The sequence below is a fragment of the Elephas maximus genome, chromosome 13, assembly GCF_024166365.1.
Source record: "Elephas maximus indicus isolate mEleMax1 chromosome 13, mEleMax1 primary haplotype, whole genome shotgun sequence".
Classification (NCBI taxonomy): domain Eukaryota; kingdom Metazoa; phylum Chordata; class Mammalia; order Proboscidea; family Elephantidae; genus Elephas; species Elephas maximus.
The window spans coordinates 82,006,282-82,034,051 of NC_064831.1; the positions used below are offsets into that span (position 1 = coordinate 82,006,282).

At 43.5% G+C, this 27,770-nt stretch overlaps 1 protein-coding gene across 3 annotated transcripts in view; it reads left to right on the forward strand.

Annotated features, from left to right (window-relative positions):
- SLCO3A1 (solute carrier organic anion transporter family member 3A1) overlaps positions 1-27,770 on the forward strand; it is a 350,108-nt gene that overhangs the window by 53,210 nt on the left and 269,128 nt on the right. For all 3 annotated transcript variants that reach the window (XR_007519927.1, XM_049906091.1, XM_049906090.1), the window contains exon 2: positions 22,233-22,698. Coding sequence is in view for 2 of the 3 variants with exons in the window: in XM_049906091.1 (XP_049762048.1) it covers positions 22,233-22,698 (466 nt within the window). In the remaining variant the exon portion in view is untranslated. The remainder of the gene's footprint in view (positions 1-22,232; positions 22,699-27,770) is intronic.

A 27,770-nucleotide genomic window follows, 5' to 3' on the forward strand; every position in this document is an offset into this window, starting at 1 on the left:
TGGTAGAAAGTTTAACACATGAGGAAGTGAGACCAAGCAGTGATAGTGTCTACTTTTTCTTCTAACAGTGGTAGAGTTAACAGTGGACTGGGCGTCAGGAGACATCCCTGTCACTTATAGGTATGTGATTCTAGGTGTATTATTTCCTTCCTCTGTGTTTCAGCTTTCTCCCAGTAAAATGAAGGGAAGGGGCTAGAGCACCCGCCATATTTCCTTCAACAGTCACATCTGTTGGTCCTGCGATCACGGTGTGTCAGATGAAGCTGAGGGTATATGGTGCCTGAGACTGGACTAATGGTGGAAGGATTGACAGCTGGATAAGAACAGTGAGGTAGTGTGGGTAGGTAGAGGTCAATGAACTTGTAATTTGTGTGGCTGTTTCTGCCACTGCCCTGATGCCAAAATTAGACTTTCTTATTCTTCTGGAAGGTTTCTTAATGCCACATGTGAGCTGGGGCCATTTTATCCTAACTTGTGTTTATCTTACATCTGGACACACAAGCTTTGGTAATAGTATCATGGTCTTATCAGTTCATCTGTAGAGTTCATTTCCAAGAGAGGACGTAATTAGGTGGAAGGAGACTTATCTTGGTACTCAGGACTTAACCTACCTGTCTGGTGGCTTACTCTTGAGGAATTTAGATATAATGATTTTGTGCCCTGTTTGAAATTTTTTTCTTTGAACCTACCAATGATCATGATGGTGGTACTAGACCTTGCAACCTTTTGTTCTGTTATACATAAGGTTGTCATGAGTTGAAGCTGACTCAGTTGTTAGAGGTGGTATCTGAGCAGTACACTCTTGTGGAATTACAATTAGAATTTGAAGACCAGGAAGAAAAAGAAATAAAATGCTTACGTGCAACCATGGTGTCACACGCCATTGCTCTAGGTGGCAGCAGGTTTGAGCCTGAGATTCCTGGCAACCAAAGCAAAAAGGGAAATCCAGCTATAATCACACCATTTAATAGCCTTTGGGTAGGGGTAATTACAGTGGAGGAAACAATAAATTAGTTCCTAGAAGTACAACTATTTGTGGCATTTAATTAAAAACATTTCTCATATTGGTTGAGAGATAGGAACAACAACCTTAATCCAGTGTTTCTAAAAGTATATATATATATATATAAAAAAAAAAAGAAAACCTGCTGCCGTTGGAAAAAAAACCTCAAAAGTAAAACTAAAAAAACTATATATATATATGTGTGTGTGTGTGTGTGTATGTATGTATACACACACACACATAGATATTTAATGTAGCATATGATCTAGAGCCGATGATATTGAAGGAAGGAAGAAGTCCAAGCTGCACTGAAGGTATTGGAGAAAAACAAGGCACCAGGAATTGACGGAATACCAATTGAGATGTTTCAACAAACAGATGCAATGCTGGAGATGCTTGCTCATCTATGCAAAGAAATTTGGAAGATAGCTTCCTGGCCAGCCAACTGGAAGAGATCCATATTTGTGCCCATTCCAAGAAAGATGATCCAACCGAATGTGGAAATTATTAAACAGTATTATCATTAATATCACACACAAGTAAAATTTAGCTGAAGATAATTCAAAAACGGTTGTAGCAGTGCATCAGTAGGATTCAGCACATCAAGTTGGATTCAGAAGAGTACTTGGAATGTGGGATATCATTCCTTATGTCAAATGGATCTTGGCTAAAAATACCAGAAAGATGTTTACCTGTGTTTTATTGATGATGCAAAGGCATTCAACTGTGTGGATCATAACAAATTATGGATAACATTGCAACCAATGGGAATTTTGGAATACTTACTTTTACTCATGAGGAACCTGTACATAGACCAAGAGGCAGTTTGAACAGAACAAGAGGATACTGTGTGGTTTAAAATCAGGAAAGGTGTGGGTCAAAGTATTTCAACAGACTTCTCAGTCTGAGTAGATAATCCAAGAAGCTGGACTGAATGAAGAAAAACAAGGCATCAGGATTGGTGGAAGACTCATTAACAACTTGCGATATGCAGATGACACAACTTTGTCAAAACGAAGAGGACTTGAAGCACTTACTGATGAAGAGCAAAGCCTCAGTATGGATTGCACCTCAACTTAAAAAAATCAGGGCATCAGGGCCAAGATGGCGTAGTAGTCAGATACTTCCTGTGATCCCTCTTACAACAAAGACCAGAAAAAAACAGATAAATCGATTACATATGATAATCTAGGAGCCCTGAACATCAAAGGAAAAGTTGAGGAATCGGACTGAGTGGCAGGGGGAGGGAGAGTCAGTTCAGAAGCACGAGAAGTTGCCACACCTGATCCAGCAGGAACTGGCATTCTGTAGGCTGGATCAGCAAACAGTGGCACTTGGGATGCGTTTTCCACATCAGGAGAGACCAAGCGGTAGAGTCTGTTTAACCCTCCAGAACCAGTGAGTAGCGGCCCTCAATTGGGAAAAGTAAGTACATGCATCTAACTTACTGCACAGATCAAAAAACACTCCTTTGGAAAAAACCTTTCTCCCATTTATCTGCCCCCTCCCCGCTCTGCACTGGGTCCCGTGCCAGCTTCAGAGATTGCTGTGTCCCCTGGTTCCAGAAGTAGGACCGGTTATGCACTCTGAGCCATTCTCCCGGCCATGGAGAGGGAACAAATTAATAAACAGGAAAAAATGATCAGCCAACTCCCCTAAACCAGAAACTCAGGGCAGGCACAGCTCCTTTGCCTAGGCACTGGTGTAAGGGGTCCGTGGGCTTTGAATGCCTTTCACCCCTGTATAAACTAGTGTGGGCCTATTTCAACAGTGCAGGCCTTCATTAGCACAGTACAACAAGGTATATACCTGAAGCCTAACTTCGACTGTATCAGCTCTATGGTAGAAAGGCAGGTTTGTGACATTTGACACTATGCCTATTAAGCAAGGTCCTCACCGACCTACATCAGGGGCCTGAGGACTGGTGACTCTACCCACACCACCTAACTGCCTGCAATAGGGTCTGAGGATAAGTGGTGCCTCTCAGTCCTTACAGCCAATAGCATTGTGTGCCCATAGTCTGGCTGCAAAACCCACTCACCTCCGTGCTCTAGGGAACAGGACATGCTTTCTTCCCAGACACTCAGGGGAACCCATCTGCCCCCTGCCTTACTCAGCACGTGTTGCACTACTGCAGCCAGATACCTGTGCCTACACCAATCACCCCTGCCCATCTAGGACTGTAGGCAACAGTCTGCACCACACACGTGGTGACCAACTACCTAGACATCTGAGCTGAATCCATACAAGAAAAGTAATGGACTCCTGGGCTCATACACCTAGTAACAGCTCTCACCACCTGGTGACAGGACATTAGTGCTTCAGAGGCACCAATAATCAAACTAGCTCACATGAGCAGACTATTTAGGCATATCAAAACAAAAGAAGAAGCTAGGACACAGTAAGCAAACATAAAATAAGTAAATATAATAAGTTATTGATTAAAAAAAATTTTTTTTTTTTTATTGATGGCTCAGAGAAAACAGTCAATATCAAATCACATAAAGAGGCAGACTGTGATGGCTTCAGCAGGCTCCCAAAACAAAGAATCAAGGAATCTACCAAAGGATGATAAATTCCTGGAATTACCGGAAATATAATACAAAAGATTACTATCAGAATTCTTCAAGAGATTGGGAAGGAGAATCGGGCAAAATATAGAATAAGTCAAGGAACACACAGGCTAAGCAATAGAGGAACTTAAGAAGATTATAGAAGAGTATAGGGACAAATTTAATAGGCTGCAAGAATCCATAGAGAGACAACAAACAGAAATCCAGAAGATTAACAATAAGATTTCAGAATTGTACAACTCAGTAGAAAGTCTCAGGAGCAGAATTGAGGCAATAGAAGTCAGAACTAATGAGATTGATGATATAGCACTTGACACCAACTTATTTGAGGAAAAAGAAGATAAGACAATTTAAAAAATGAAGAAATCCTGAGAATTACGTTGGACTCTATCAAGAGGAATAACCTGCAAGTGATTGGAGTGTGAGAACGAGGTGGGGAAATAACAGAAAATACAGAGAGAATTGTTGAAGATTTGTTAGCAGAAAACTTCCTGATATCGTGAAAGATGAGAAGATATTTATCCAAGATGCTGATCGAGCCTTACACAAGGAAGATCCCAAAAGAAAGTCACCAAGTCATTATAATCAAACTTGCCAAAACCAAAGATAGTTTTAAGAGTGGTTAGGGATAAACAGAAAGTCATCTACAAAGAAGAGTGAATACGACTAAGGCTTGGACTACCCAGCAGAAACAGTGCAGACAAGAAGGCAATGGGATGACACATATGAAGGAAAAAAATTCCTAGCCAAGAATTATATATCCAGCAAAATTGTCTTTCAAATATGTTGGAGAAGTTAGAGCATTTTCAGATAAACAGAAGTTTAGGGAATTTGTAAACACCAAACCAGAATGACAAGAAATACTAAGGGGAGTCCTCCAGTTAGAAAATCAATACCATCAGGTAACAACTCAAGACTAGAACACAGAACAGAAAACCAGATATTAACCCAGATAAGGAAGCCACAAAAATAAGTCAAAGCTAAAACACTGAAAATAGGGAAACAGAAATGTCAATATGTAAAAGATGACAACAGTAAAACAAAAAGAGGGACTAAGTAATGTAGTCATAGAACCTTCATATGGAAAAGAAGTCAAGGTGGCATAAAGAAGTAAAAGATTGGTTTAAACTTAGAAAAGTAGGGGTAAATATTAAGGTAACCACAAAGGAAACTAACAGCCCCACACATCAAAATAAAAAGCAAGAAAAACATAAAGACTCAGCTAATACAAAATCAACAACAATGAAAGAGATGGAAAGAAAATACATAAAGAAAAACAGCACAGAAAATTAAGCGGAACAAAGAAACTGTCAATACATACACACACACACAAAATACAGCAGAATGACAGCACCAAACTCATACCTATCAATAATTATGCTGACTGTAAATGGATTAAATGCACCAATAAGGAGACAAGGAGTCCAGAATAGATAAAAAAAAGACATGATCCATCTATATGCTGCCTACAAGAGACACACCTTAGACTTAAAGACACAAACTAAAACTCAAAGGATGGAAAAAAAATATCAAGCAAACAATAATCAAAAAAGAGCAGGAGTGGCAATATTTGTTTCTAACAAAATAGACTTTAAAGTAAAATCCACCACAAAGGATAAGGAAGGACACTATATAATGATTTAAAGTGTCGATACACCAGGAGGACGTAACCACAATAAATATTTATGTACCCAGCGACAGGGCTCCAACATACGTAAAGCAAACCCTAACAACATTGAAAACTGAGATAGACAGCTCCAGAATAATAGTAGGAGACTTCAACATACCACTTTTAATGAAGGACAGAACATCCAGAAAGAAGCTCAGTAAAGACACGGAAGATCTAAATGCTACAATCTACCAATTTAACCTCATAGACATGTACAGAACACCCCACCCAACAGCAGCCAAGTATACTGTCTTTTCCAGTCCACATGAGACATTCTCCAGAGTAGACCACGTATTAGGCCACAAAGCAAGCCTTAAGAGACTCCAAAACATCAAAATATTACAAAGGATCTTTTCTGACCATAAAGCCATTAAAGTAGAAATCCATAACAGAAAAAGCAAGGAAAAAAAAAAAAAAAACCAAAGCACAAGGAAACTGAACAACACCTTGCTGAAAAGGTGTTGGGTTACAGAAGAAATAAAGGATGGAATAAAATTCACAGAATCAAATGAGAATGAAAACACATACTACTAGAACCTTTGGGACACAGCAAAAGCAGTGCTTAGAGGTTGATATATAAAAATAAAAGCACACATCCAAAAAGAAGAAAGGGCCAAAATCAAAACATTAACCCTATAACTCGAACAAATAGAAAGAGAGCAGCCAAAGAAGCCCTTGGGCACCAGAAGAAAGGAAAAAATAAAAATTAGATCAGAATTAAATAGAGAATAGAAAAACAATTGAAGGAGTTAACAAGACCAAAAGCTGGTTCTTTGAAAAGATCAATGAAATTGATAAACCATTGGCCCTACTGACAAAAGAAAAACAGGAGAGGAAGCAAATAACCAGTATAAGAAATGAGATGGGCGATATCACAACAGACCCAGCTGAAATTAAAAGAATCATAACAGAATACTATGAAAAATTGTACTCTAACAAATTTGAAAACCTAGAGAAAATGTCAAATTTCTAGAAAAACACTACCTACCTAAACTAACACAAACAGATGTAGAACAACTAAATAAATCTATAACAAAAAAGAGATTGAAAAGGTTATTAAAATACTCCCAACAAAAAAAAGCCCTAGCCCTGATGGGTTCACTGGAGAATTCTTCCTAACATTCAGAGAAGCGTTAACACCACTACTGTTAAAGGCATTTCAGAGCATAGAAAAGGATGGAATACTCCCATAATAATTCTGTGAAGCCAGCATAACTCTGATACCAAAACCAGGTAAAGACATCACAAAAAAAGAAAATTACAGACCAATATCCCTCATGAACTTAGATGCTAAAAATCCTCAACGAAATTCTTGCCAAGAGAATTTAACAACATACAAAAAAAATAATTCACCATGACCAGGTGGGAGATCCATACCAGAAATACAGGGATGGTTCAACATTAGGAAAACAATGAATGTAATCCATCACATAAATAAAACAAAAGACAGGAACCACATGATCTTATCAATTGATGCAGAAAAGGCATTTGACAAAGTCCAGCACACATTCATGATAAAAACTCTCAGCAAAATAGGAATAGAGGGGAAATTCCTCAACATAATAAAGGGCATTTATACAATCAACATCATCCTAAAGGGAGAGTCTGAAAGCTTTCCCCTTAAGAATGGGAACCAGACAAGGATGCCCTTTATCACCACTCTTATTCAACACTGTGCTGGAGGTCCTATCCAGAGCAGTTAGGCTAGATAAATAAAGTGTGTCCAAATTGGTAAGGAAGAAGTAAAAGTATTCCTATTTGCAGATGATATGATCTTATACACAAAAAACACCAAAGAATCCACAGGAAAATACTGGAACTAATAGAAGAGTTCAGCAGAATATCAGGATACAACATAAACATACAAAAATCAGTTGGATTCCTCTACACCAACAAGGAGAACTTAGAAGAGGAAATCACCAAATCAATACCATTTACAAGAGCCCCCAAGAAGATAAATTACTTAGGAATAAATCTAACCAGAGACATAAAAGACGCATACAAAGAAAACTACAAGACACTACTGCAAGAAACCAAAAGAGACCTTGTGGAAAAACATGCCTTGCTCATGGATAGGAAGACTCAACATTGTGAAAATGTCTAGTCTACCCAAATCAATCTACAGATACAATGCAATCTTGATCCAAATTCCAGTGCATTTTTTAATGAGATGGAGAAACAAATCACCAGCTTCATTAAGAGGCCCCAGATAAGTAAAGCATTACCGAAAAAGAGGAAAAAAGTGGGAGGCCTCACACTACCTGATTTTAGAACCTATTATACTGACATGGTAGTCAAGACAGCCTGGTACTGGTACAACAGATACATAGACCAGTGGAACAGTATTGAGAATCCAGAAGTACGTTTACCCACCTAGGAGCAGCTGGTATTTGATGAGGGCCCAAAGTCTGTTAATTGGGGAAAAGACAGCCTTTTTAGCAAATGGTGCTGGCGTAACTGGATATTCGTCTGCAAAAAAAATGAAACAAGACCCATACCTCATAAAAAAAAAAAAAAAATTTTTTTCATGCACAAAAACTAACTCAAAATGGATCAAAGACCTAAATACAAAATCTAAAATGATAAAGATCATGGATGAAAAAATAGCGACAATGCTAGAAGCCGTAATCCATGGCATAAACAGTATACAAAACATTACTAACAATGCACAAACACCAGAAGAGAAACTAGGTACCTGGAGCTCCTAAAAATCAAACACTTAACGCTCATCAAAAGACTTCACCAAAAGAGCAAAAAGACAACTTTCAGACTGGGAAAAAATTTTTGGCTACAACAAATCCAATCAGTGTGTGATCTCTAAAGTCTATAAAATACTGCAAAACCTCAACGAGAAAAAGACAACCCAGTTATAAAATGAGCAAAGAATATGAATAGGCACTTCACCAAAGAAGACATTCAGGCTGCTAACAGATACCTGAGGAAATGCTCACAATCATTGGCCATTAGAGAAATGCAAATCAAAACTACAATGAGATACCATCTCACCCCAACAAGGGCAGCATTAATCCAAAAATCACAAAATGATAAATGTTGGAGAGGTTGTGGAGAGACTGGAACACTTGTACACTGCTGGTGTGAAGGTAAAATGGTACCACCACTTTGGAAATCAATTTGGTACTTCCTTAAAAAACTAGAACTACCAGACGATTTAGCAGTTCCACTCCTTGAATGTATTCTAGAGAAATAAGAGCCCTCACAAGAGTAGATATATGCTACCCATGTTCATTACAGCACTGTTCATAATAACAAAAAGATGGAAATAGTCTAGGTGCCCACCAAGGAATGAATGGATAAACAAATTATAGTCACACTATGGAATACAATGCAATGATAATTTTTTTTTTTTTTGTGGAATACTATGCAATAATAAAGAACAATGATGAGTCCATAAAACATCTCATAATATGGATGAATCTGAAAGGCATTATGCTGTGCAATGATAAAGAACAATGATGAGTCTGTGAAACAGCTCATAATATGGATGAATTTGAAAGGCATTATGCTGAGTGAAATTAGTCGCAGAAGAGAAATATTGTCTGATACCACTATTATAAGAACTCAAGAAAAGGTTTAAACACAGAAGAAAACATTCTTTGATGGTGGGGAGGAAGGGAGAGGGGGATTCCCTAACTAGATTGTAGCCAAAATTAGCTTAGGTGAAGGGAAGGACAACACACAACACAGAGGAAGTCAGCACAACAGGACTAAACAAAAGCTAAGAAGTTTATTGAATATAACCAAACACTTTGAGGGACAGAGTAGCAGGGGCAGGGGTCTGGGGACCATTATTTCAGGGACATTGGCACAACAAAGTTAAGAAATGTTCTGCATCCCACTTTGGTAAGTGGTGTGTGGGGTCTTAAAAGCTAGCAAGCGACCATTTAAGATGCATCAATTGGTCCCAACACACCTGGAGCAAAGGAGAATGAAGAATACCAAAGACCCAAGGAAAATATTAGCCCAAGAGACAGAAGGGACCACATAAACCAGAGACCCAGTCAGCCTGAGACCGGAAGAACTAGATGGTGCCCAGCTACCACCGATGACTGCTCTTATAGGGGATGCAACAGAGAGTCCTTGATGGAGCAGGAGAAAAGTGGGTTGCAGACCTCAAATTCTAGTAAAAAGACCAGACTTAATGGTCTTACTGAGACTGGAGGGACCCTGGAAGACATGGCCCCTGGATTCTCTGTTAGCCCCAAACTGAAACCATTCCTGAAGCCAACTCTTCAGACAAAGATTAGACTGGACTACAAGACATAAAATGAAACTTGTGAAGAGTGTGATTCTTAGCTCAAGTAGATACGTGAGACTAAACGGACAGCTCACGTCCAGAGGGGAGATGTGAAGGCAGAAGGGGACAGGAGCTGGTTGAACAGACGTGGAAAATACAGGGTGGAAAGGAGGAGTGTGCTGTCACATTATAGGGAGAGTAACTAGGGTCACATAACAATGTGTGTATAAATTGTGGTATGAGAAACTGACCTGAACTGTAAATTTGCACTTAAAGCACAATAATTAAAAGTAAATAATAAGAAATTCTCACAACTGGAGCAATATGCAATACCCTGATAATTGGAGAAAAGATCGAAGTTGTCAAGGATTTCATTTTACTTGGATCCATAATCACCCATGGAAGCAGTAGTCAAGAAATCAAATGACATATTACACTGGGCAAATCTGCTGCAAAAGACCTCTTTAAAGTGTTGAAAAGCAAAGATGTCACTTCGAGGACTATGGTGCACCTGGTCCAAGCCTTAATATTTTCAAATTCCTCATATGCATGCAAAATCTGGACTATGAATAAGGAAGACCGAAGAAGAATTGATGCCTTCGAATTATGGTGTTGACCGAGAAGTGAATATACCATGCGTTGCCAGATGAACTAACGAGTCTCTCATGAAAGAAGTACAGCCAGAGTGCTCCTTGGAAGTGAGGATGGAGAGACTTGGTCTCATGTACTTTGGACATGTTATCAGGAGGGACCGGTTCCTGGATAGGGACATCATACTTGGTAAGATAGAGGGTCAGTGAAAACGAAGAAGGCTTTTGATGAGATGGATCGATACAGTGGCTGTAACAGTTGGCTCAAACATTGTTAGGATTGTGCAGGACCTTGGAGGTGTTCCGTTCTGTTGTACGTAGGGTCGCTGTGAGTCTGAACCAAACAACAACAATTACATAATTTAACAATAACTAAAAGTGTTTTTAATGTTGAGTTTGGTTACCATTCCCACGGGGTTGCTTCTGCTTACCTGATAGTGTGCCCTTAACAGCCACCCCCCTCCCCGCCAGCCTCAGGTCACAAGGCTCTCCACTGATCCTAGGGGGTGCTCTATCACTCAGGTGCCAGCAGCAGACAGGGCTTCAATCTTGGCTCCTCCACTCACTGGCTGTGTGGCCATTGGCAGGATATTTATCTTCTGCAGGTTCCAGTTTCTCATCTGTAAAATTGGGGTAATAGTATTCTACCTTATAGAATCGTAGTGCAGTAGATGTGTTTATATATAAAACACGTCACATTATGCCTGGCATATAGGTAGTTAATGTTCAGTATGATTATCATTTGTATCACCCCTATTCTGGACCCTTCATTGATGCCACTGTCCTCCCCCTCTTCTGGGTATTAACTCTCCTATTTCTTGGGCTGCCATAGCACTGTCTGCTTCTCTCTATTCTGGTGGAGAGAAGCTCTCATCACCCTTTGTGATAATTACCTGTCTTCATAGTTGTCCTCTGCATTATACTGTGAGTTGATTGAGGGCAGAGACCAAGCCTCATCAAGCTTTGTATCACCAGCACCTGTATCTGTTTCAGTTACTAAATGCAGGTTTTTCAGTTCAACTGACAGGGAGCCCCTGACCCCAGGGGATAATACAGGAGCCTGATTCAGTGACAGTTCTGCCTGTGTTATTGCGTACGTACACATGAAGTTTTAGTGTTTTACACTAAAATATCTTTCTTAAGACTATGCTGTTCCTCTTTATGGTCTATATGTTTTTCTTGAATGCTGAGGGAATCACTGAACTATTGTTCGTGAAGCGTCTCTGAGTTTCTTTCATTCATTTGCTGAGTGAAAGAAAATTCTATTAGTTAACTACCGAACAGGGTTGGAAAATCTTTGTTTTCGTAGGATGAGCCACGGAGCTACAGAGTATTATCAATGATGATATTTGTCTGTAGGATGCAATAAAATTTAGAGTTTGTTTTAGAAGAGAATCGTAAAGTGTTATTCTTTGAGATTAATTGATAAGCATAATTCACTAAATATAAGGAATAATAAGTTGTGTACCTCTGTTCTTCTTTAAGGTCAGTTAGGAATGAGAATTAGTATGAAATGAGAGTGATGAGAAACACTAAGAAGTGAGATGGAGAGGGACATAGTCTGAGAAAGAGGCAAATAATGAAGTAGAGAAAGACGCAGGAAATGGCAGAGATGGAGTCATAGAGACAAAGAGATCAATAGAGCTCTAGAAAGCCAGGCAGAGACTCTTATTCTCAGACAAAAGGGCATTCAGTGATCAGAGAAAACGATAAAGCTCCTGTTAAAGACTCAGGTACAGTGAGAGCGACAGTGAGTGGCCCAGAGAGAGCTGGAGGGCTCTCAGGATACAGTTGCCAGCAAGGGAAAAGCATGTTGCGTTTTTACAACTCCAGACATAACTGCAGTTATGGGACTGATGTCCTGTAGAGTGCTTCCCCCTTCTTGAATGCTGTGACAGGCTGTGATGATGGAATTGTCACCTCCACATTGCAGATGGGAAAAGGGAGTCTTCGAGTTGGTAAGGTAGTTAGTTGCCTGATTTCGCACAGTTAGTGTGTGGTACTCAGAGTCCCACAAGTTTTTCATCTGCCACACTGCCTCCTCACAATGATGATGATTTCGGGGTGTTGCATGGGCTGCAGGAGGCCAGATTTGGTCTCCAAGTCAGAGATTTTCCATGTAATTCTTGCTCTGCTTTTTAAAGAAAAATGGTTGCAAAATCACATCCATTTCTTATTTGGGCACGATAGAGGTTTAATCATTCCACCAGAAATAAAGCAACATTGACTAAATGTCTCTTTTACCTGTGGACGTGTGAGGCAGGCAGGTATTTTGTTCACCATCAAGATAGTTAACAAAAGGCTGCTCCTGTGTTGTCTTCGGCTATGGGCTCTGTAAACCTCCTATCCTGGAATTCACAAAGGAATGCATTTTGTGTGCCATTTCCCCAGTGCCCTAAATTACTTGTTCCAAGGAGCTGCTGTTTAGATGAAAAACAAAACCATACAACGTGCCTCACTCAGCTGATGAAACTGCTGCTGCTTTTTCATCACGGGGAAATAATTTCTGGGCGTAGGTGGCTAGCTCTTTTTCCCCTGTACTACGAGAAATGATGTCCTTGGCACATTAGACAAGAAATGGAATTGCCTTGCAAATAACTTTTATGGGATTTAAAAAAAAAAGCGCATTAAACTTATGTCCAGGATGACTTTTCTATGTTAGCAACGGGAGTGCTTCACATTTGTTTTACATGGCCATTTTTTTAATACCAGACACAGGACTAACTCGATTTCCCAAACTGGATTGATGAAAAAGTATAGAACACGGGTCAGCAAACTACAGCTCGTGAGCCAGAGCTGGCCCCCTGCCTGTTTTTGTAAATAAAGTTTTATTGGAACATAGCCATGCCCATTGATTTATGTATTGTCTATGGATGCTGCTTTTGTGCTACAGCGACTGAGCTAAGTGTTTGTGACAGAGACCATGTGGTCCAGGAGCCTAAAATATTTATATCTGGCTCTTTATGGAAAAGTGTGCCAACCTCTTTTCAGGATCCTTCTTGAGGGGACCAGCAGGGTCCTTTGTGTGACTACAGTTTAATGTGAGGTTGACATTGTCTGGACTGTTATGAGTGCCTGTTCCCTGACACAGGCTGTGCTGTTGAGTGTGCAGCTTCCCCTGAGTCCCCTGGGAGCAGCCCCCTTGGCCCTATCCTGTCTGCTGGACCATAGAGCTGAAGGGCATTTAGATGCAGGGCCCTCAGCTCTCATAGGCGCCCTGTGAGTGCTTACATCCTCACACGGTGTTCTGCCTCTCAGTCTTCACAGGAGGTTCCTGCTGAGCTAGGCCCGGTGAGACTCTGCCATGGCCCTTTTGGCTCCGTTTGCTTTGACCCATGCCTCCAATCAGCTGCCACCAAAAAAACTGTTGCTGTTCTGTTGATTCCAACTCGTAGCGACCCTATAGGACAGAACAGAACTGCCTCATAGGGTTCCCAAGGAGCAGCTGGTGGATTCGAACTGCTGATCTTTTGCTTAGCAGCCGAGCTCCTAACCACTGCACCACCAGGGCTCCAATCAGCTGTCAGGTCTGTTGAATTTTCCCTCTGAGGCGTCTTTCTCACATGTCCCCTTCTTTTGCTTTCCACCAGCACTACCCTGGCTCTGGCTCTCATTTCTCACCAGTACTGTTGAAATGGCCACCTTGGCAGTCTCTTTTCCATACCATGCAGCACTGCCAGGATAATATTGGTAGAGGGTGGCTTCTGCTCAGGAACCTCCCTTGGCTCCCTGTTGACCTCCAAATCAAGGACAGACCCTCACCTTGGCCTTCAAGGACCCTTTGTCTCCCACCACTCTTCACAGTGTTCTGAAGCCAAAGTGCATACCTCCCTTTCCCCAGAGCTGATCTTACTCTCCCTCTGCCATGCTTTCCCCAGCCACTGATCTTTGCTCATGGAATGTTGTGACTACCCCCACCCCCATGTGTTAAAATACAGCTCATCTTTCAGTTTCCATCCCTGATATATTTTCCTTTATGCATTTTTTCATGACCATACACAGCCAAATGTATGTCTCATTCCACTGACCCCCTCTGACACTGTTATTTCTTTTTAGGGTGTTTATCTCACTTTACCTGCATTGTGGGCTTGTTGTTCCCCAATTTGATTATCTTTTTCTGTTATCCCAAGATTGTAAACGCCTCCAAGGCAGGGGTTATCTCATTATCACAGGCCCCTTCTGTGGAGCAGACACTTGGTGTACATGGGACCGATTGGAGCAGTGGCAGTTACAAAGAGCGTGCACACTGGCGGTGAGGCTGATGCTTTAATGTGTACCTACTATGTGTCGGGTGCACCAGTACCTTACCTCATCTAGTTCTCATAGAAGCAAGTATTTTCCGCCCCATTTCACAGGTGCCGAAAGATTAAGTGACTTGACCAAGTGCTTGTTAAAGCTAGTTTGAACTGAAGGCTCCCAGGCCACACTCCTGTGGCCAGTTTGGGGTTCTCCACCCTACCTGTGTATTGGAATTACCTGGGGAGCTTTAACAGTGCTGATGCCGGGGCTCACCTGTCACCAGTTATATCAGAGTCCTGAGGGGGAAGGAGGCCCACACACCGGTGGTGTTCAAAAGCTCGCCAGGTGATTCCAGTCCAGGTCTGGGTGCCACTGCCCTAGCCAGAGTAAGAAAGTGGACGCACCTTGGGAGGGAGGCCCTCTGAGAGTGGGCCTGAGCTTCCGCGGCTGCCCCCAAGCACTTGGCTTCTTTTGAAGTGAGCGCCCCCTGTTCTGGCTTCTTTTGAAAATGAGAAGGGCTTTTCTGTACGTGGCTGTGGCCTCTGTGCAGGGTTGGATTACCCAATAGGATAATGCAGTAGGATCTACTACAGATCGTCTGGTAAGCACTATGCTTACCTTGCTTACCAGATCAACTGTAGTGAACACTTTCACGTTTTTTCTTTATTTACCACATCAAAGAATCTGCTTCTAGGTGTGGCTGGCATCTGTCTCTCTCCCAACCCCACAGTACCTCCCTACAGAGCCTAAGCCTCTTTTCAAATTTATAATCCCCGACAGGGGAGGATGACCCAGTAAGCAAGGTAAGCATAGGCTTACTTGTGCTTACTTGTTAATCTGTAGTGAAGTTGTTCGCTACAGATGACCTGGTAAGCAAGATAAACACGGGCTTACCCTGTGCTCTACTTGCTAATCTGTAGTGAATGATTTCACTTCGATGTGGTAAAATCCTGTGAAATCGTTTACTACAGATGACCTGGTAAGCAAGGTAAGCACCGTGACTATTGGATAATCTGCCCCTGCCTCCCAGTGCCTCCTACTTTATGGCTTTTCTGTCACAACATGGGCTAAAATTCTCCCTTTTGGGCTGGGTCCCTATAGCTGTATTTGGTCTGAGTTGACTCGGGCACCCTAAGGAATGAGCCTCTCAAACGTGTAACCTGGCTTTTCCTCATGAGGAGAGAGTGTCTTTCTGAGCTGGCCATAAGGAAGAGGTGCTTAAACACACTCTTTAATCTTCTGGAGTATGCTTGTTGAATACAGGAAGTCCGGTAGAGCAGTAGTTCTCAAAATATGGTCCCCGGGCCAGCACCACCCACGTGCCTGAGGGCTTGTTAGAAATGCGGATTCTCAGGCCCTCCCTCAGACATGCTCCATCAGACACTTGGATGGGGCCCAGCAGTCTGACACACCCCAGGTGACTCTGGTGCCCCCTAAAGATTAAGGACCACGGCTCTAGGTTGACCGTACGTGTGCCTGGACACCTGGACTGCCAGTGGTATTCAGCCCCATCAGATACTCTGAGAGATTTATAAAACCTTGGGCTCCTGGACACATTTTTTTCATTTTATTGTGGTGAATATATATATATATATAACATTTACCATATTAACCATTTTTAAGTGTACGATTCAGTGACCTTAATTGCTTTCGCCATGTTATACAAACATCACCGCTATTTCTGAAAGTTTTTCATCCCCTGAGACAAACTCAGCGCCCGTTAAGCAACAACTGTGCATTCCCCCTCTCACCAGCCCTTGGTCACCCTAACGAACTCTATGTATTGGTCTATTCTAGATATTTTATATAAGTGGGATCATCCAGTATTTGTCATAGTGTCTGACTTACTTCACTCAGTGTGACATCTTCAAGGCTCATCCATGTCGTAGCATGTATCCGGACTTCATTTCTCTTCATGGCTGAATCATATTCCATGGGAATCTATGTCTTTAACAAGCACTCCAGGAGATTCTGAAATGCAGGCACATGTTTCTGAATCCTGGTAGGAGAAACTCGGCAAGTGTTGCATTTTTTTTAATAACAACTTCCGGTCCACTTGGCCCAGGACAAGGGCACGTCCTTTTTTCTGTGCCTCCTGTACTTGCTCCTCCTTCGTCTCTAATCATCAAGATGTTACACGTTCAGTAAAACAGCCGTCCCCCTTTAGCATGCATCTTCCTCGTCGCTAGATTGTTCACAAGTGGGTTTAATGGCCTCATGTATACTTCATTAGTCCATCTTCTGAAAATTGTGTTTTAAGTGAGCAAAGCCCCTGATCTCATTGATCCTCAAAGCTTCTTTTTAGAATGTTGTCATAGCTTAAGTGTTGATAGAGACGGGTGTCCCTGAGGCCTGGGAGAGGCCACACATCAAGGGAGGGAAAGGCTCTCCAGGTTCCTGCCACCCTGAAAAAGAGCAGGTTTCAACCAGGGTGGGCCATCAGGCACAGGTGTGATCACTTCCTGGCGTAGCTGATTGCTTTTGTTTTGCCCGCAGCTGTCTCTCTCCACACCACCCTTATCTGTCATCATAAATGTGCACACCTGCGTAGTATTTTATGATGGGGCACACCTGCTGAGATGGAACGGCGGTCAGGTTTCAGATATGCTGCCTACGATTGTTGTCATTAAGCCTCATGGCAGAAATGAAATATGGCTTCAGCTCCAACCTTTCCTCCACCCTGGTGGTGGAGGTCGCTGGGCTGCAGACCCACCAGATTGCTCACAGTGACTACGGCGTGTCCTGGGGACCAAGCCCACGCTCGTCTCTGCCCCACGCCTGCATCCAGGCTCTTCTGGCCATCTCTCCTGATTCTGTGAAGCTCCCCAGCGCCCCTCTCCCCTAGGCAGTTAACCTGCCAGTCTTTGTGTTCCTCCACCACATTATCTGTGGCATCATAAACCCGTGTTAGAGCCTTGAGTTCATTAGGTTTGTTTGTGCTAAGAAGGAAAGAAGAAGGGAATAAATGAAGACATTGTTTTTATCTGCCCAGACCTTTCAGAAAGAACTTCTTTGGGAGTATATAAAAGATACTCTCATGAGGCCATAACTCACTAAACTTCTTTTCTCCATAACTCCAGACACTTTAGTTTGAAAAATAACAATGTAGTCAAAGATCTAGGGTGGAAGGAGGAACGAGCTGGTCTTGACTTGGCTAGGGAGCACAATGGAAAAGGAACTGGAGCTGGAATGCTGGTGGTTGAGGGTTGGATACAGATGCCCTGATAGACATGCTCATGGGCCGGCGCCTGCTTTAGAACTCTGCACAGTTCCCTAGGGGACCAGTGCCCAAGGAGACCTCAGTAATAACAAGCTGTGGTTCTCGCCAGCCTTGGAATCATCCATAGAGCTTTGCAAAATCCCAGGGCCCTGGGCACTCCCCTGGCCAATTAAGTGACGAACTCTGGGGTGAGACCAGGCATCTCAATTTTTTTGTTACTGTCGAATTGGCTCTGACTCATGGCAACCTATGTACACCAGAAAGAAATGTCCGATCCTCTGCCATCTTCATGATCATTGGTCATGTTTCGAGTCCATTATTGTGGCTGTTGCGTCAGTCCACCTCACTGAAATCTTCAGTGCTCCGCAGAAGCTTCCAGGGTGCAAGCAGGGCTAAGAACCACTGGGCTGAAGGACTCAGTTTAAATGTATGTGTTTGAAAATGCAACTAGGTAGAAACACCTGGCTGCTCTGTTTTTATGGTAAAGTAAACTGAATATGTAACCAAAAACAAAACCCATTCCCTTAGGGTCGATTCTGACTCATGGCAACCCCATATGCTTCAGAGTAGAACTGCTCCGTGGAGTTTTCTTGGCTGGAATCCTTATGGAAGCAGATCACCAGGCCTTTCTTCCAGGTGCCTCTGGGAGGGTTTGAACCACCAACCTTTTGGTTAATAGCTGAGCACAAATAGTTTGTGCCATGCGAGTACCTTATGTTCGTAGTTGTTGTTAGGTGCCTGTGAGTTGGTTCTGACTAATAGCAACCCCATGTACAATAGAACTAAATACTGCCTGGTCCTGTGCCTTCCTCACAATCATTGCTATGTTTCAGCCCATTTTTGGCAGCCACTGTGAATCCATCTTGTTGAGGGTCTTCTTCTTTTTCACTGACCCTCTACCTTACCAAGTATGATGTCCTTCTCCAGGCACTGGTCCCTCCTGATAACATACCCAAAGTACATGAGATGAAGTTTCACCATCCTTGCTTCTAAGGAGCATTCTGACTCTACTTCTTCTAAGGCAGATTTGTCCATTCTTCCAGTAGTCCATGGTATATTCAATATTCTTCAGCAACCCCGTAATTCAAACGCATCAGTTCTTCCGTCTTCCTGATTCATTGTCCAGCTTTTGCATGCATATGGGTGATTGAAAACACCGTGGCTTGGGTCAGGCGTGCCTAAATGTCACGTTAAAGTGACATTTTTGCTTTTTAACACTTTAAAGAGGTCTTTTGCAGCAGATTTGCCCAAGGCAATATGTTATTTGATTTCTTGACTGCCTTTTCCGTGGGCATTGATTATGGATCCAAGTAGAATGAAATCCTTGACAACTTCAGTCTTTTCTCCATTTATCATGATGTTGCTTATTGGCCCAATTATGAGGATTTTTGTTTTCTTTATGTTGAAGTGTAATCCATACTGAAGACTATAGTCTTTGATCTTCAAAGTGCTTCAGGTCCTCTTCACTTGCAGCAGTCAAGGCTGTTCATCTGCATATCACACATTGTTAATGAGTCTTCCTCCAATCCTGCTGCCGCACTCTTCATATAGTCCAGCTTCTTGGAGTATTTGCTCGGCATAGAGATTGAGTAAGCCTGGTGAAATGATACAACCCTGATGCACACCTTTCCTGATTTTAAACCATACAATATCCCCTTGTTCTGTTCCAATGACTGCCTCTTGATCTATGTACAGTTTCCTCATGAGCACAATTAAGTGTTCTGGAATTCCAGTTCTTCACAATGTTATCCATAATTTGCTATGATATACACAGTTGAATACCTTTGCATCATCAATAAACCACAGGTAAACATCTTTCTCATACTCTCTTCTTTCAGCTAAGATCCATCTGACATCAACAATGATATCCCTTCTTCCATATCCTCTTCTGAATCTGGCTTGAATTTCTGGCAGTTTCCTGTTGATACACTGCTGCAACCATTTATGAATGATCTTCAGCATAATTTTATTTTCATGTGATATTAATGATATTGTTTGGTAATTTCTGCATTCTTTTGGATCACCTTTCTTTGGAATGTGTGTGAATGTGGATCTCTTCCAGTTGGTTGGCCAAGGAGCTGTCTTCCAAATTTCTTGGCACAGATGAGTGGGCATTTCCAGTGCTGCATCCATTTGTTGAAACATCTCAATCGGTATTACGTCAATTCTGGAGCCTTGTTTTTCTCCAGTGCTTTCAATGCAGCTTGGACTTCTTCCTTCAGTACCATCAGTTCCTGATCACATGCTACCTCCTGAAATGGCTGAACATCAACCAGCCATTTTTGGTATAGTGACTCTTTGTATCCCTTCCATCTTCTTTTGATGCTTCCTGTGTCATTCAGTTTTTTGCCCTGGAGTTAGAAAACCAGAAGGGAAGAACATACTTGGCATTTCTCAAGCTGATAGAATTGAAGAAAAAAAAATCAAGCCTTGAGTTACAATGTTGACAGATTCTATGGGCAAAACATTGAATGACACAGAAAACATCAAAGGAAGATGGAAGAGACCTTAGAGAGGAGTGCTGATAACACAAGTCTCCATTTGTGTGTGGATAAATGTGCGTACAGGGACAATGCAGAGAAGTTGTGTGTACACAGTTCTGTATTTGGAGGAAGTCTAGATCCACATGACTCTCTTTCAAGCCCTTCCCTTCCAACATATACCCAATTGATTGCAGACCCAGCCCAATCTCCCCTAAGATATAACTCCATTTCTAAAATGCTCCTCAAATCTTTTCCTGTTCTTATCACTGTATTGACTCAGACCTTTTTTTCTTCCATCTCTTGAGCATCACCTTCTGGGTGTTTCTCTGCTGGCATTCAGTTCTTCCCTCTCGCACCATCCACGCTCCACACGACTGCCACACCTTATGTCGTCTTGTGCTTTCAAAGCCTTTGATGTTCCTCAGATCTAGTTACATGATAATAATGATTATGACAGCTAACTCTTCCGTAGCATTTGCACATACATGTCATTTACTCCTGACACCAGCTCTATGGGTTAGCACTTATACCTCTGTTTTCCAGGTGGAGAAGCTATAGCATGGAGTAGCTTGCCCAAGGCTACACAGAGCCAGGATGGACCCAGCAGTCTGGACTCAGAGCCCTTGCTCTGCAGTGCCATCACTGTGTGGCCTCTCACGGGACTCTCCTGCCATTTAGAGAAAGAGTGCTCTGTGCCACAGGATTTTTCCTATATTATTTCTAATCTTCACTTCATCTTTCCGGTTTTGGTGGTTGTTAGCTGCTGTTGAGTTGGCCCCGACTTATGAAGACCCCATGCACAATAGAGCAAAACGCTACCCAGTCCTTTGCTATCCCCACGATTGATTACAGATCAGATTGTTGTGATCCATAGGGTTTTCACTGGCTGATTTTCAAGGGTAGATCGCCAGGCCTTTCTTAGTCTGATTTAATCTGAAAGCTCCACTGAAACCAGTTCAGCATCAATAGCAACCTGCAAGCTTCCACTGACAGATGGGTGCATTATCATTCCTATTTCATAGCAGTAGAGGCTTGGAGAAATTAAGTAACTTGATTGAGGCCACACAGCTAAATAAGGAAATCTATGGGAGGAGTTCCAGCCAGGTTTTCCTCATCCCAGAATCAATATGCTTTCCACCACACTGCACTGGGTTGTCTGCATTCCTTAGGGTGGCATTTGGGCCTCCTTACAACCTGTCCCCAACCTACCTGTCAGCCATTTTCTATTCCATTATTAAATCATGCCAGCCTACTTTTGCTCATGCTCTCCCCTCTGCCTGGTTTTCTCTTCCCTGCCCAGCTCAGGCCTCGTTCAACTGTCAGATGTCCACGACAGGGACTCTGGCATTGCTCATCACACTCTGCATGGAACCTGCCAATAGCAGGAGGTGGAGGGCATTCTCACCTTAACCCCACCTCCAGAAGCCCTATTGTATCCTCCTCTAGAGGTAGGGAGAGGGTGAGAACAATGCCCACCTCCTGCTGTTTGCAGGTTCCATGCAGAGTGTGATATCTGCAGTGTGAACCTACCAAATGTTTTCATCACGCTTAGTGAACTTAGTACCCCTTCATAAGCAGTAACTCCCCATTCTCCCATCCCCCCCGGCCCCTAGTAACCACTGAGAAGCTTTGGTCTATACACTTGCTTATTCTAGACATTTCATATAAGTGGGATTGTACATATTTGCCCTTTTGTGTCTGGTTTATTTCACTCAGTGTGATGTTTGAATGTTCATATTGAAGCATGTATCATAACTTCATTTTCTTTTTGGCTGAATAATATTCTATTTGGAGTCCCTGGGTGGTGCAAACAGGCACTGAACTACTTAGCGGAAAGGTTGTTGGTTCAAACCCACCTAGAGGCACCTCAGAAGATAGGTCTGGTGGTCTGCTTCCAAAAAGGTCACAGCCTTGAAAACCATATGGAATACAGTTCTACTCTGCACATACGGGGCCACCATGAGTTGTAATCCTGAGGACAACTAACAACAACAATATTCCATTGTGTGGATATATCACACTTTGTTTATGTGTTCATCTGCTGATGGACACTTGGGTTGTTTCCATTACAAATGCCTTTGAATCATGTAAAAACGTGGCTGGGAGGGTCAGGGGACCACAGGGTGAACTGTGAGGAAGAAAGGCGGCTTCCTCCCTATCCGTTTGACTTTGCTTTTCAATTTTGTTTTGCACCCCGCAGGTCAGCGTTCTGACCACACTGGAGCGGAGGTTCAACTTGCAGAGCGCTGACGTGGGTGTGATCGCCAGCAGCTTTGAGATCGGGAACCTGGCGCTCATCCTCTTCGTGAGCTACTTCGGGGCCCGTGGGCACCGGCCGCGCCTTATCGGCTGCGGTGGCATCGTCATGGCGCTGGGCGCGCTGCTCTCGGCGCTGCCCGAGTTCCTGACGCACCAGTACAAGTACGAGGCCGGCGAGATCCGCTGGGGCGCCGAGGGCCGCGACGTGTGTGCTGCCAATGGCTCGGGTGGTGGCGAGGGCCCAGACCCGGACCTCATCTGTCGGAACCGGACCGCCACCAACATGATGTACTTGCTGCTCATTGGGGCCCAGGTGCTTCTGGGCATCGGTGCTACCCCAGTGCAGCCCCTGGGGGTCTCCTACATCGACGACCACGTGCGCAGGAAGGACTCTTCGCTCTACATAGGTAGGCGCTGTCCCAGCGTTGTGTTTGTGTTAACTGTTAGTAACCCGGGTGTGTTTGCAAAGGAAGGACTTGTCGGCCTGTGAATTCTCCTTCTGTCAGAGCACTGCTGTGACTTGGCTGCACAACTAGCGGTTTTTGAAAAATACTGATGCCTGGGTGGAACCCCCAGAAATTCTGGGGCCCAAATGGTTATGTTCCGGCTGCCAACTGAGAAAGTTGGTGATTGGAACCTACCCAGAGACACCTGGGAAAAAAGACCTGGTGATCTGTTTCCAAAAGGTCACAGTTAGAAAAACCCTATTAAGAACTGTTTTATTCTGACACACATGGGGTTGCTGTGAGTCAGAATTAATTGGCAACTGGTTTGGTTGTTCTTTTTTAGTTAGGTTTGGGGTACAACCATGCAGCCTAGACATAGAGTATCTTAAATGCTTTCTAGGTGATTCTCATTTCTAATGTGCAGCAAAATTTGAGCTCTACTTGAATGGGAAGAAGGAGCCCTGGTGGCGCAGTGCTTAAAGGGATCCAACTGCTAACCGAAAAGTTGGCGGTTCGAAACCACCGGGGTTTCCAAGGGAGAAAGATGTGGCAGTCGGCTTCCTAAGAGCTTTACAGCTTTGGAAACCCTATGGGGTCGCTGTGAGTGACTCAGCGGCAGTGGGTTTGATTTGGTTTGGGTGGATGGGAAGACACGGTCAGGAGCAGGTTTATGTTTACTTATCTGTTGTGTATGTGTGCGCGCACTCTGGGCCGTTTGGCCTTAACCACTAGTATACACTTGGCATCTACACATTGGGAATCCCAGCTTTTAATAGTCAAAACGTTCTCCTCGTTATTATCTTACTGAGACTCAATGGGGGAGGTCTGGGGGGTTGTATTCTCCGCATTTGGTATCATTGAAAGTTGATGATTTCCGGTAATATTTTTTCAATAAGGGGAGAGTGTGCTCTGAAACTGGATATTTAAGAAGAAATAAGGTATTGTGTGTTTTTACAATTATTTTGTGCTGTAATATCTTCTAATATTTTATGCCTGAAGGACAGAAGCCACCTGTAGGTTTTGGGTTAAGAAGCAGCCAAGTGGCGAGTCGCTTGTGCAGCAGATGACATCCTTGGTCTCCATTCGTGGGTGCTGTTGGGGGGTCGTTTGTCAGGTGAGGGCTGGCCTGCCCGTCTCCTGTAACCCTGTTTACTAAGTATAATCTTGCCTCCCACAAGCCTCTTGGATTGTTTTGACATATCCCTAGTCACTGAGTGCTAAGCCTGAAATAAATTACTTCTACCTGGGGAAGCTTTGTGCCAAGCCTCTCAAAAGCAGTGTGCCTTGAGGTATAAAGTTAACGATAACGTGGAGGTTTAGGTTAAAATGGAATTTGAAATGAATTTGACATAAAGCTTTGTATCTGCCAAGCTTCCGCCGTACGCTGCCCAAACTTTTTGTGACAGGACAGTTTGGAACAGCTGAACACCTGAGTGCTGATTTCCTTTGTGCTCTGGAGGAGAATGACTTTGTTGAGCAAACGTGTCACAGATGTATATTTCAGCCCCCAGTGAGCGAGGCTCTCCATGGGGAAGGTAGAGAGTATAGGCTTCCCCATCTACGGCATGGAGCAATGGGGAGCCTGGTCATGACCTACGATGGGATACAAAGTAGGAGAAGACTGCTAAGGCTAAAAATGACCTGTCCTAGCCCTCATATGGTTTACCAGTTGCTGTCAAGCCAAATCCGACTCTTGTTGACCTCAGGTGTGTCACAGCAGAACGATGCTCTATGAGGTTTTCAGTGGCTGATTTTTCACAAATAGACCTCCAAGCGTTCTTCCAAGGTTTCTCTGGGTGGACTCAAATCCCCAACCTTTTGGTTAGCATAACAGTAAGGTTTTCCACTATTGTGTTTGAGGGCGCGTAGAGTGCGGAAGAATACTAAGGAAATTCTTTATAGGTTTTTTGCATTTAAAGTGTGAGTGGAAGCCACTCCCTGTGAGTCCATGGCAGATCATGACATGATGACAGCATGTAGCCAAAAAGGTCTCCTGAGGTCCAGCCAGAAATTGGTTTCTGACTTGACTGTGGTCACCCTCAGACCCGGGGAGAGAGGTTTTCTGGTTAATAACAGCGTGTAGATAAATCACAGCACCGGGAGGAACTGAGGAATGACAAGCTGAGTTCTTGTTTCTGATGATAGAATAAACTAGAAAAATTCCTCCCCAGAAGCCTCCTGAAGTTACACCAGTGCTGAATCAGCTCTGCGTGGGGCTCCCTGCCTGGGGCAGCAGGCTCAGAACCCCCTTCCGGAGGATTCCCTGATGAGTTAGGCTGGTGGTATTTCCCCACACTGGTTGGGGCCTGGTTTGTGCAACGCTTTAAGATGAAGAGGCATTTTTGTTTTGGGCATGAGGGCGTGAGAGGGGGAGGCATTGGCAGTAGGGCTGACCGTTCGAGGCAGTGGCCTTCGCAAATTCTGATGCCTCATCTGTGGAATTTGCAGTGAGTCATTGGTGGGAAGAGGATCGTTTTGGCCTCCATTTCTACGTGGACGCCTTGTTTCCTCTATGGCAGTACAGTAGTGAGAGAGCTGAGGGGGTGTCTGTTTGCATGGTGCAGGGACATCTTGGCAGCTCTGCTGTCTGGCCACATTCCCAAACACGACAGCGCACAGCCGTCGAGATGGCTATGTCCAGCTCTCAGAACTGCTTTCATGGGTCTGTGTTTATCAGGAGCATCCGAGAGTGAGCCTTCTGCACAGATGGGCCGCTGGAGGTGGCCTTTTGTTTCATTTACATTTTGAAGTCCCCAGGAGCAACTGAAGAAGACTATAGCATATGCAGAACTTAAGTGTCCCATTCAGTTATCATCCAGGTCAATGAAAGTGCTTATGATCATGGGACTCTTTCAGCATGGAGCTCTTCTAATCAGGTGTTAGTTCCTGAAGACACTAAACTTTGTTGGCTTCAGGAAGTATTTGGGGGAGCCCATTGCACAGGAGCAATATGACTTTATGGCCTCTTAACTCCCCCCAGTCCCTGGTTGGTACAAGTGGTTTGTGCTCGACTACTAACCTAAAGGTTGGTTGTTCGAACCCCCCCCCAGGGGTGCCATGGAAGAAAGGCCTGGTGATCTGCTGGCATAAAGATTACAGCCAAGAAAACCCTAAGGAGCAGTTCTACTCTGTCACACATGGAGTTGTCATGAGTTGGAATCGACCCAACAGAACTGGGTTTTACCTCCTTCCAGGGAAGAGGAAAGTCTAAAAGGATTGATGGTGGCTTGAGGTGGTACCTTCTGACAGAAGGGAATTTGGGTGCAAATGTGTACCGAATGAGGTAGGATACCACGTATCTGCCTGGGTTCCAGTTCCCACCAAGCTGGCCTAGAGAGATGGGTCCTCAACCAGCTGTGCTAGTCAGCTGCCTAAAATGAGACTATAGATTGGAGATTGCAAGGATTATAATTATTGCCTGTGTGAAACAGGGTTGTTTGCAAGGCGACCCTTTCCTATAGGTGTCGGGGGGAAGGGGATGGTTGATATGCAGTGCTTGGGCCGAAGGTCTTTGGGGAGGAGACCTGCCCCTGGGTTGTCCATCTAGTGCATCACCTGGTGGATGTCATCTGCACATCTGTGCCCTGTCATAGACCCTACCCCAACTAGGAGAGGAGTAAAGCTTTCCGTCTTGAGGCAAGCTGAGTTTTCCACTGCGGTGACTGTTTTCTTTGGCTTCTTGTGCCCAGCCACTGCCAACTCCTGGATTCCTTGATGGGCCATTCACAAGGGGCTCCTCTGGCTGGCGCCATTCTGCAGCCATTCCTTCTCAGCATGGAAGGGAGCCGAGGGAGCTCATTACCAGGGGACAGACTGATGAATGGAGGCTCGGTTCTGCTGGCAGGCTTCTCACAGTGGCACAATGTGGGGCTGAGCCTTACTATGCGGACAGTGACCTGCGGGTGGCACGTGGCACGCTTTCTTCCTAAAGAGCAGGGTGGCCATGGAAACCTTTTGATGTGGGTGGCACCACTGGGGTCCAAGAATTGATCCTTTGGGAATCTAGTCATGCCTTTTAGCCCAGCATTACGGCCTTAACATTAGCCCAGTTTTCATAGCCCTTCTTCACTTTCTCCAAGTTCAAAACATGGTAAGTTGTATTTACTCTTTATGAATAAGTAGGATGGTTGAAAAGACTCACTGTATTCTTTCATATGTTGCTACGTAGCTTGGTTGTTGCATTATTTTTTTGAGGAGGAGGTGGAAAAAGATGAAAGAGTGGTAAAGATATTTTAAATAACTTTATTCCTAGTTAAAAAGTATTATGTGTTTGCTGTTTGCAATTTTGGAAGTGCAGAAAAAGAATAATTAGAGAAAAGTTACTCTTAACATTAAGGAGCCTGGTGGCACAATGCTAAAGCGCACGGCTGCTAACTGAAAAACTAACATTATAGTATATATACGTTTATATGGTATGTAAAATGCTAGTCTTTTTCTCTGTGTTGGTATGCTTTTCTGTAAAGAAGCGTTTATAATAAACAATGTTGTATAACTACCTCTGCCATTGTCCCATTTAATGGCATGTTCTATGACATCATGACTACTGCATGCATAATATTCCTTTACGGGTATTTGACAGCACAGTTATTGCTATTATTGGACTTGGAGTCTCTGGATGGTGCAAATGGGTAATGTACTTCGCTGCTAACTGACATGTTGGCAGTTCAAGTCCACCCAGAGGTGCCTCAGAAGAAAAACCCGGCAGTCTGCTTCTGAAAAATCAACCAGTGAAAAACTTATGGAGCACAGTTCTACTCTGACACATATGGGGTCGCCAGGAGTTGGAGTTGACTCAATGGAAAACTTAAAAAAATCTTTTGGACTTGCGGTTATAAATATTTTGCTCTTACAGAAAAGCAGACATATGAACTCAAATTCTGAGAATGAAGAACACCAAAGACATAAGGAAAATATAAGCCCAAGAGACAGAAGGGACAATATAAACCAGAGACTCCATCAGCCTGACCTGAAGAACTGCATGGTGCACGGCTACCACCAATGACCGCCCTGACAGGGAACACAACAGAGAGCCC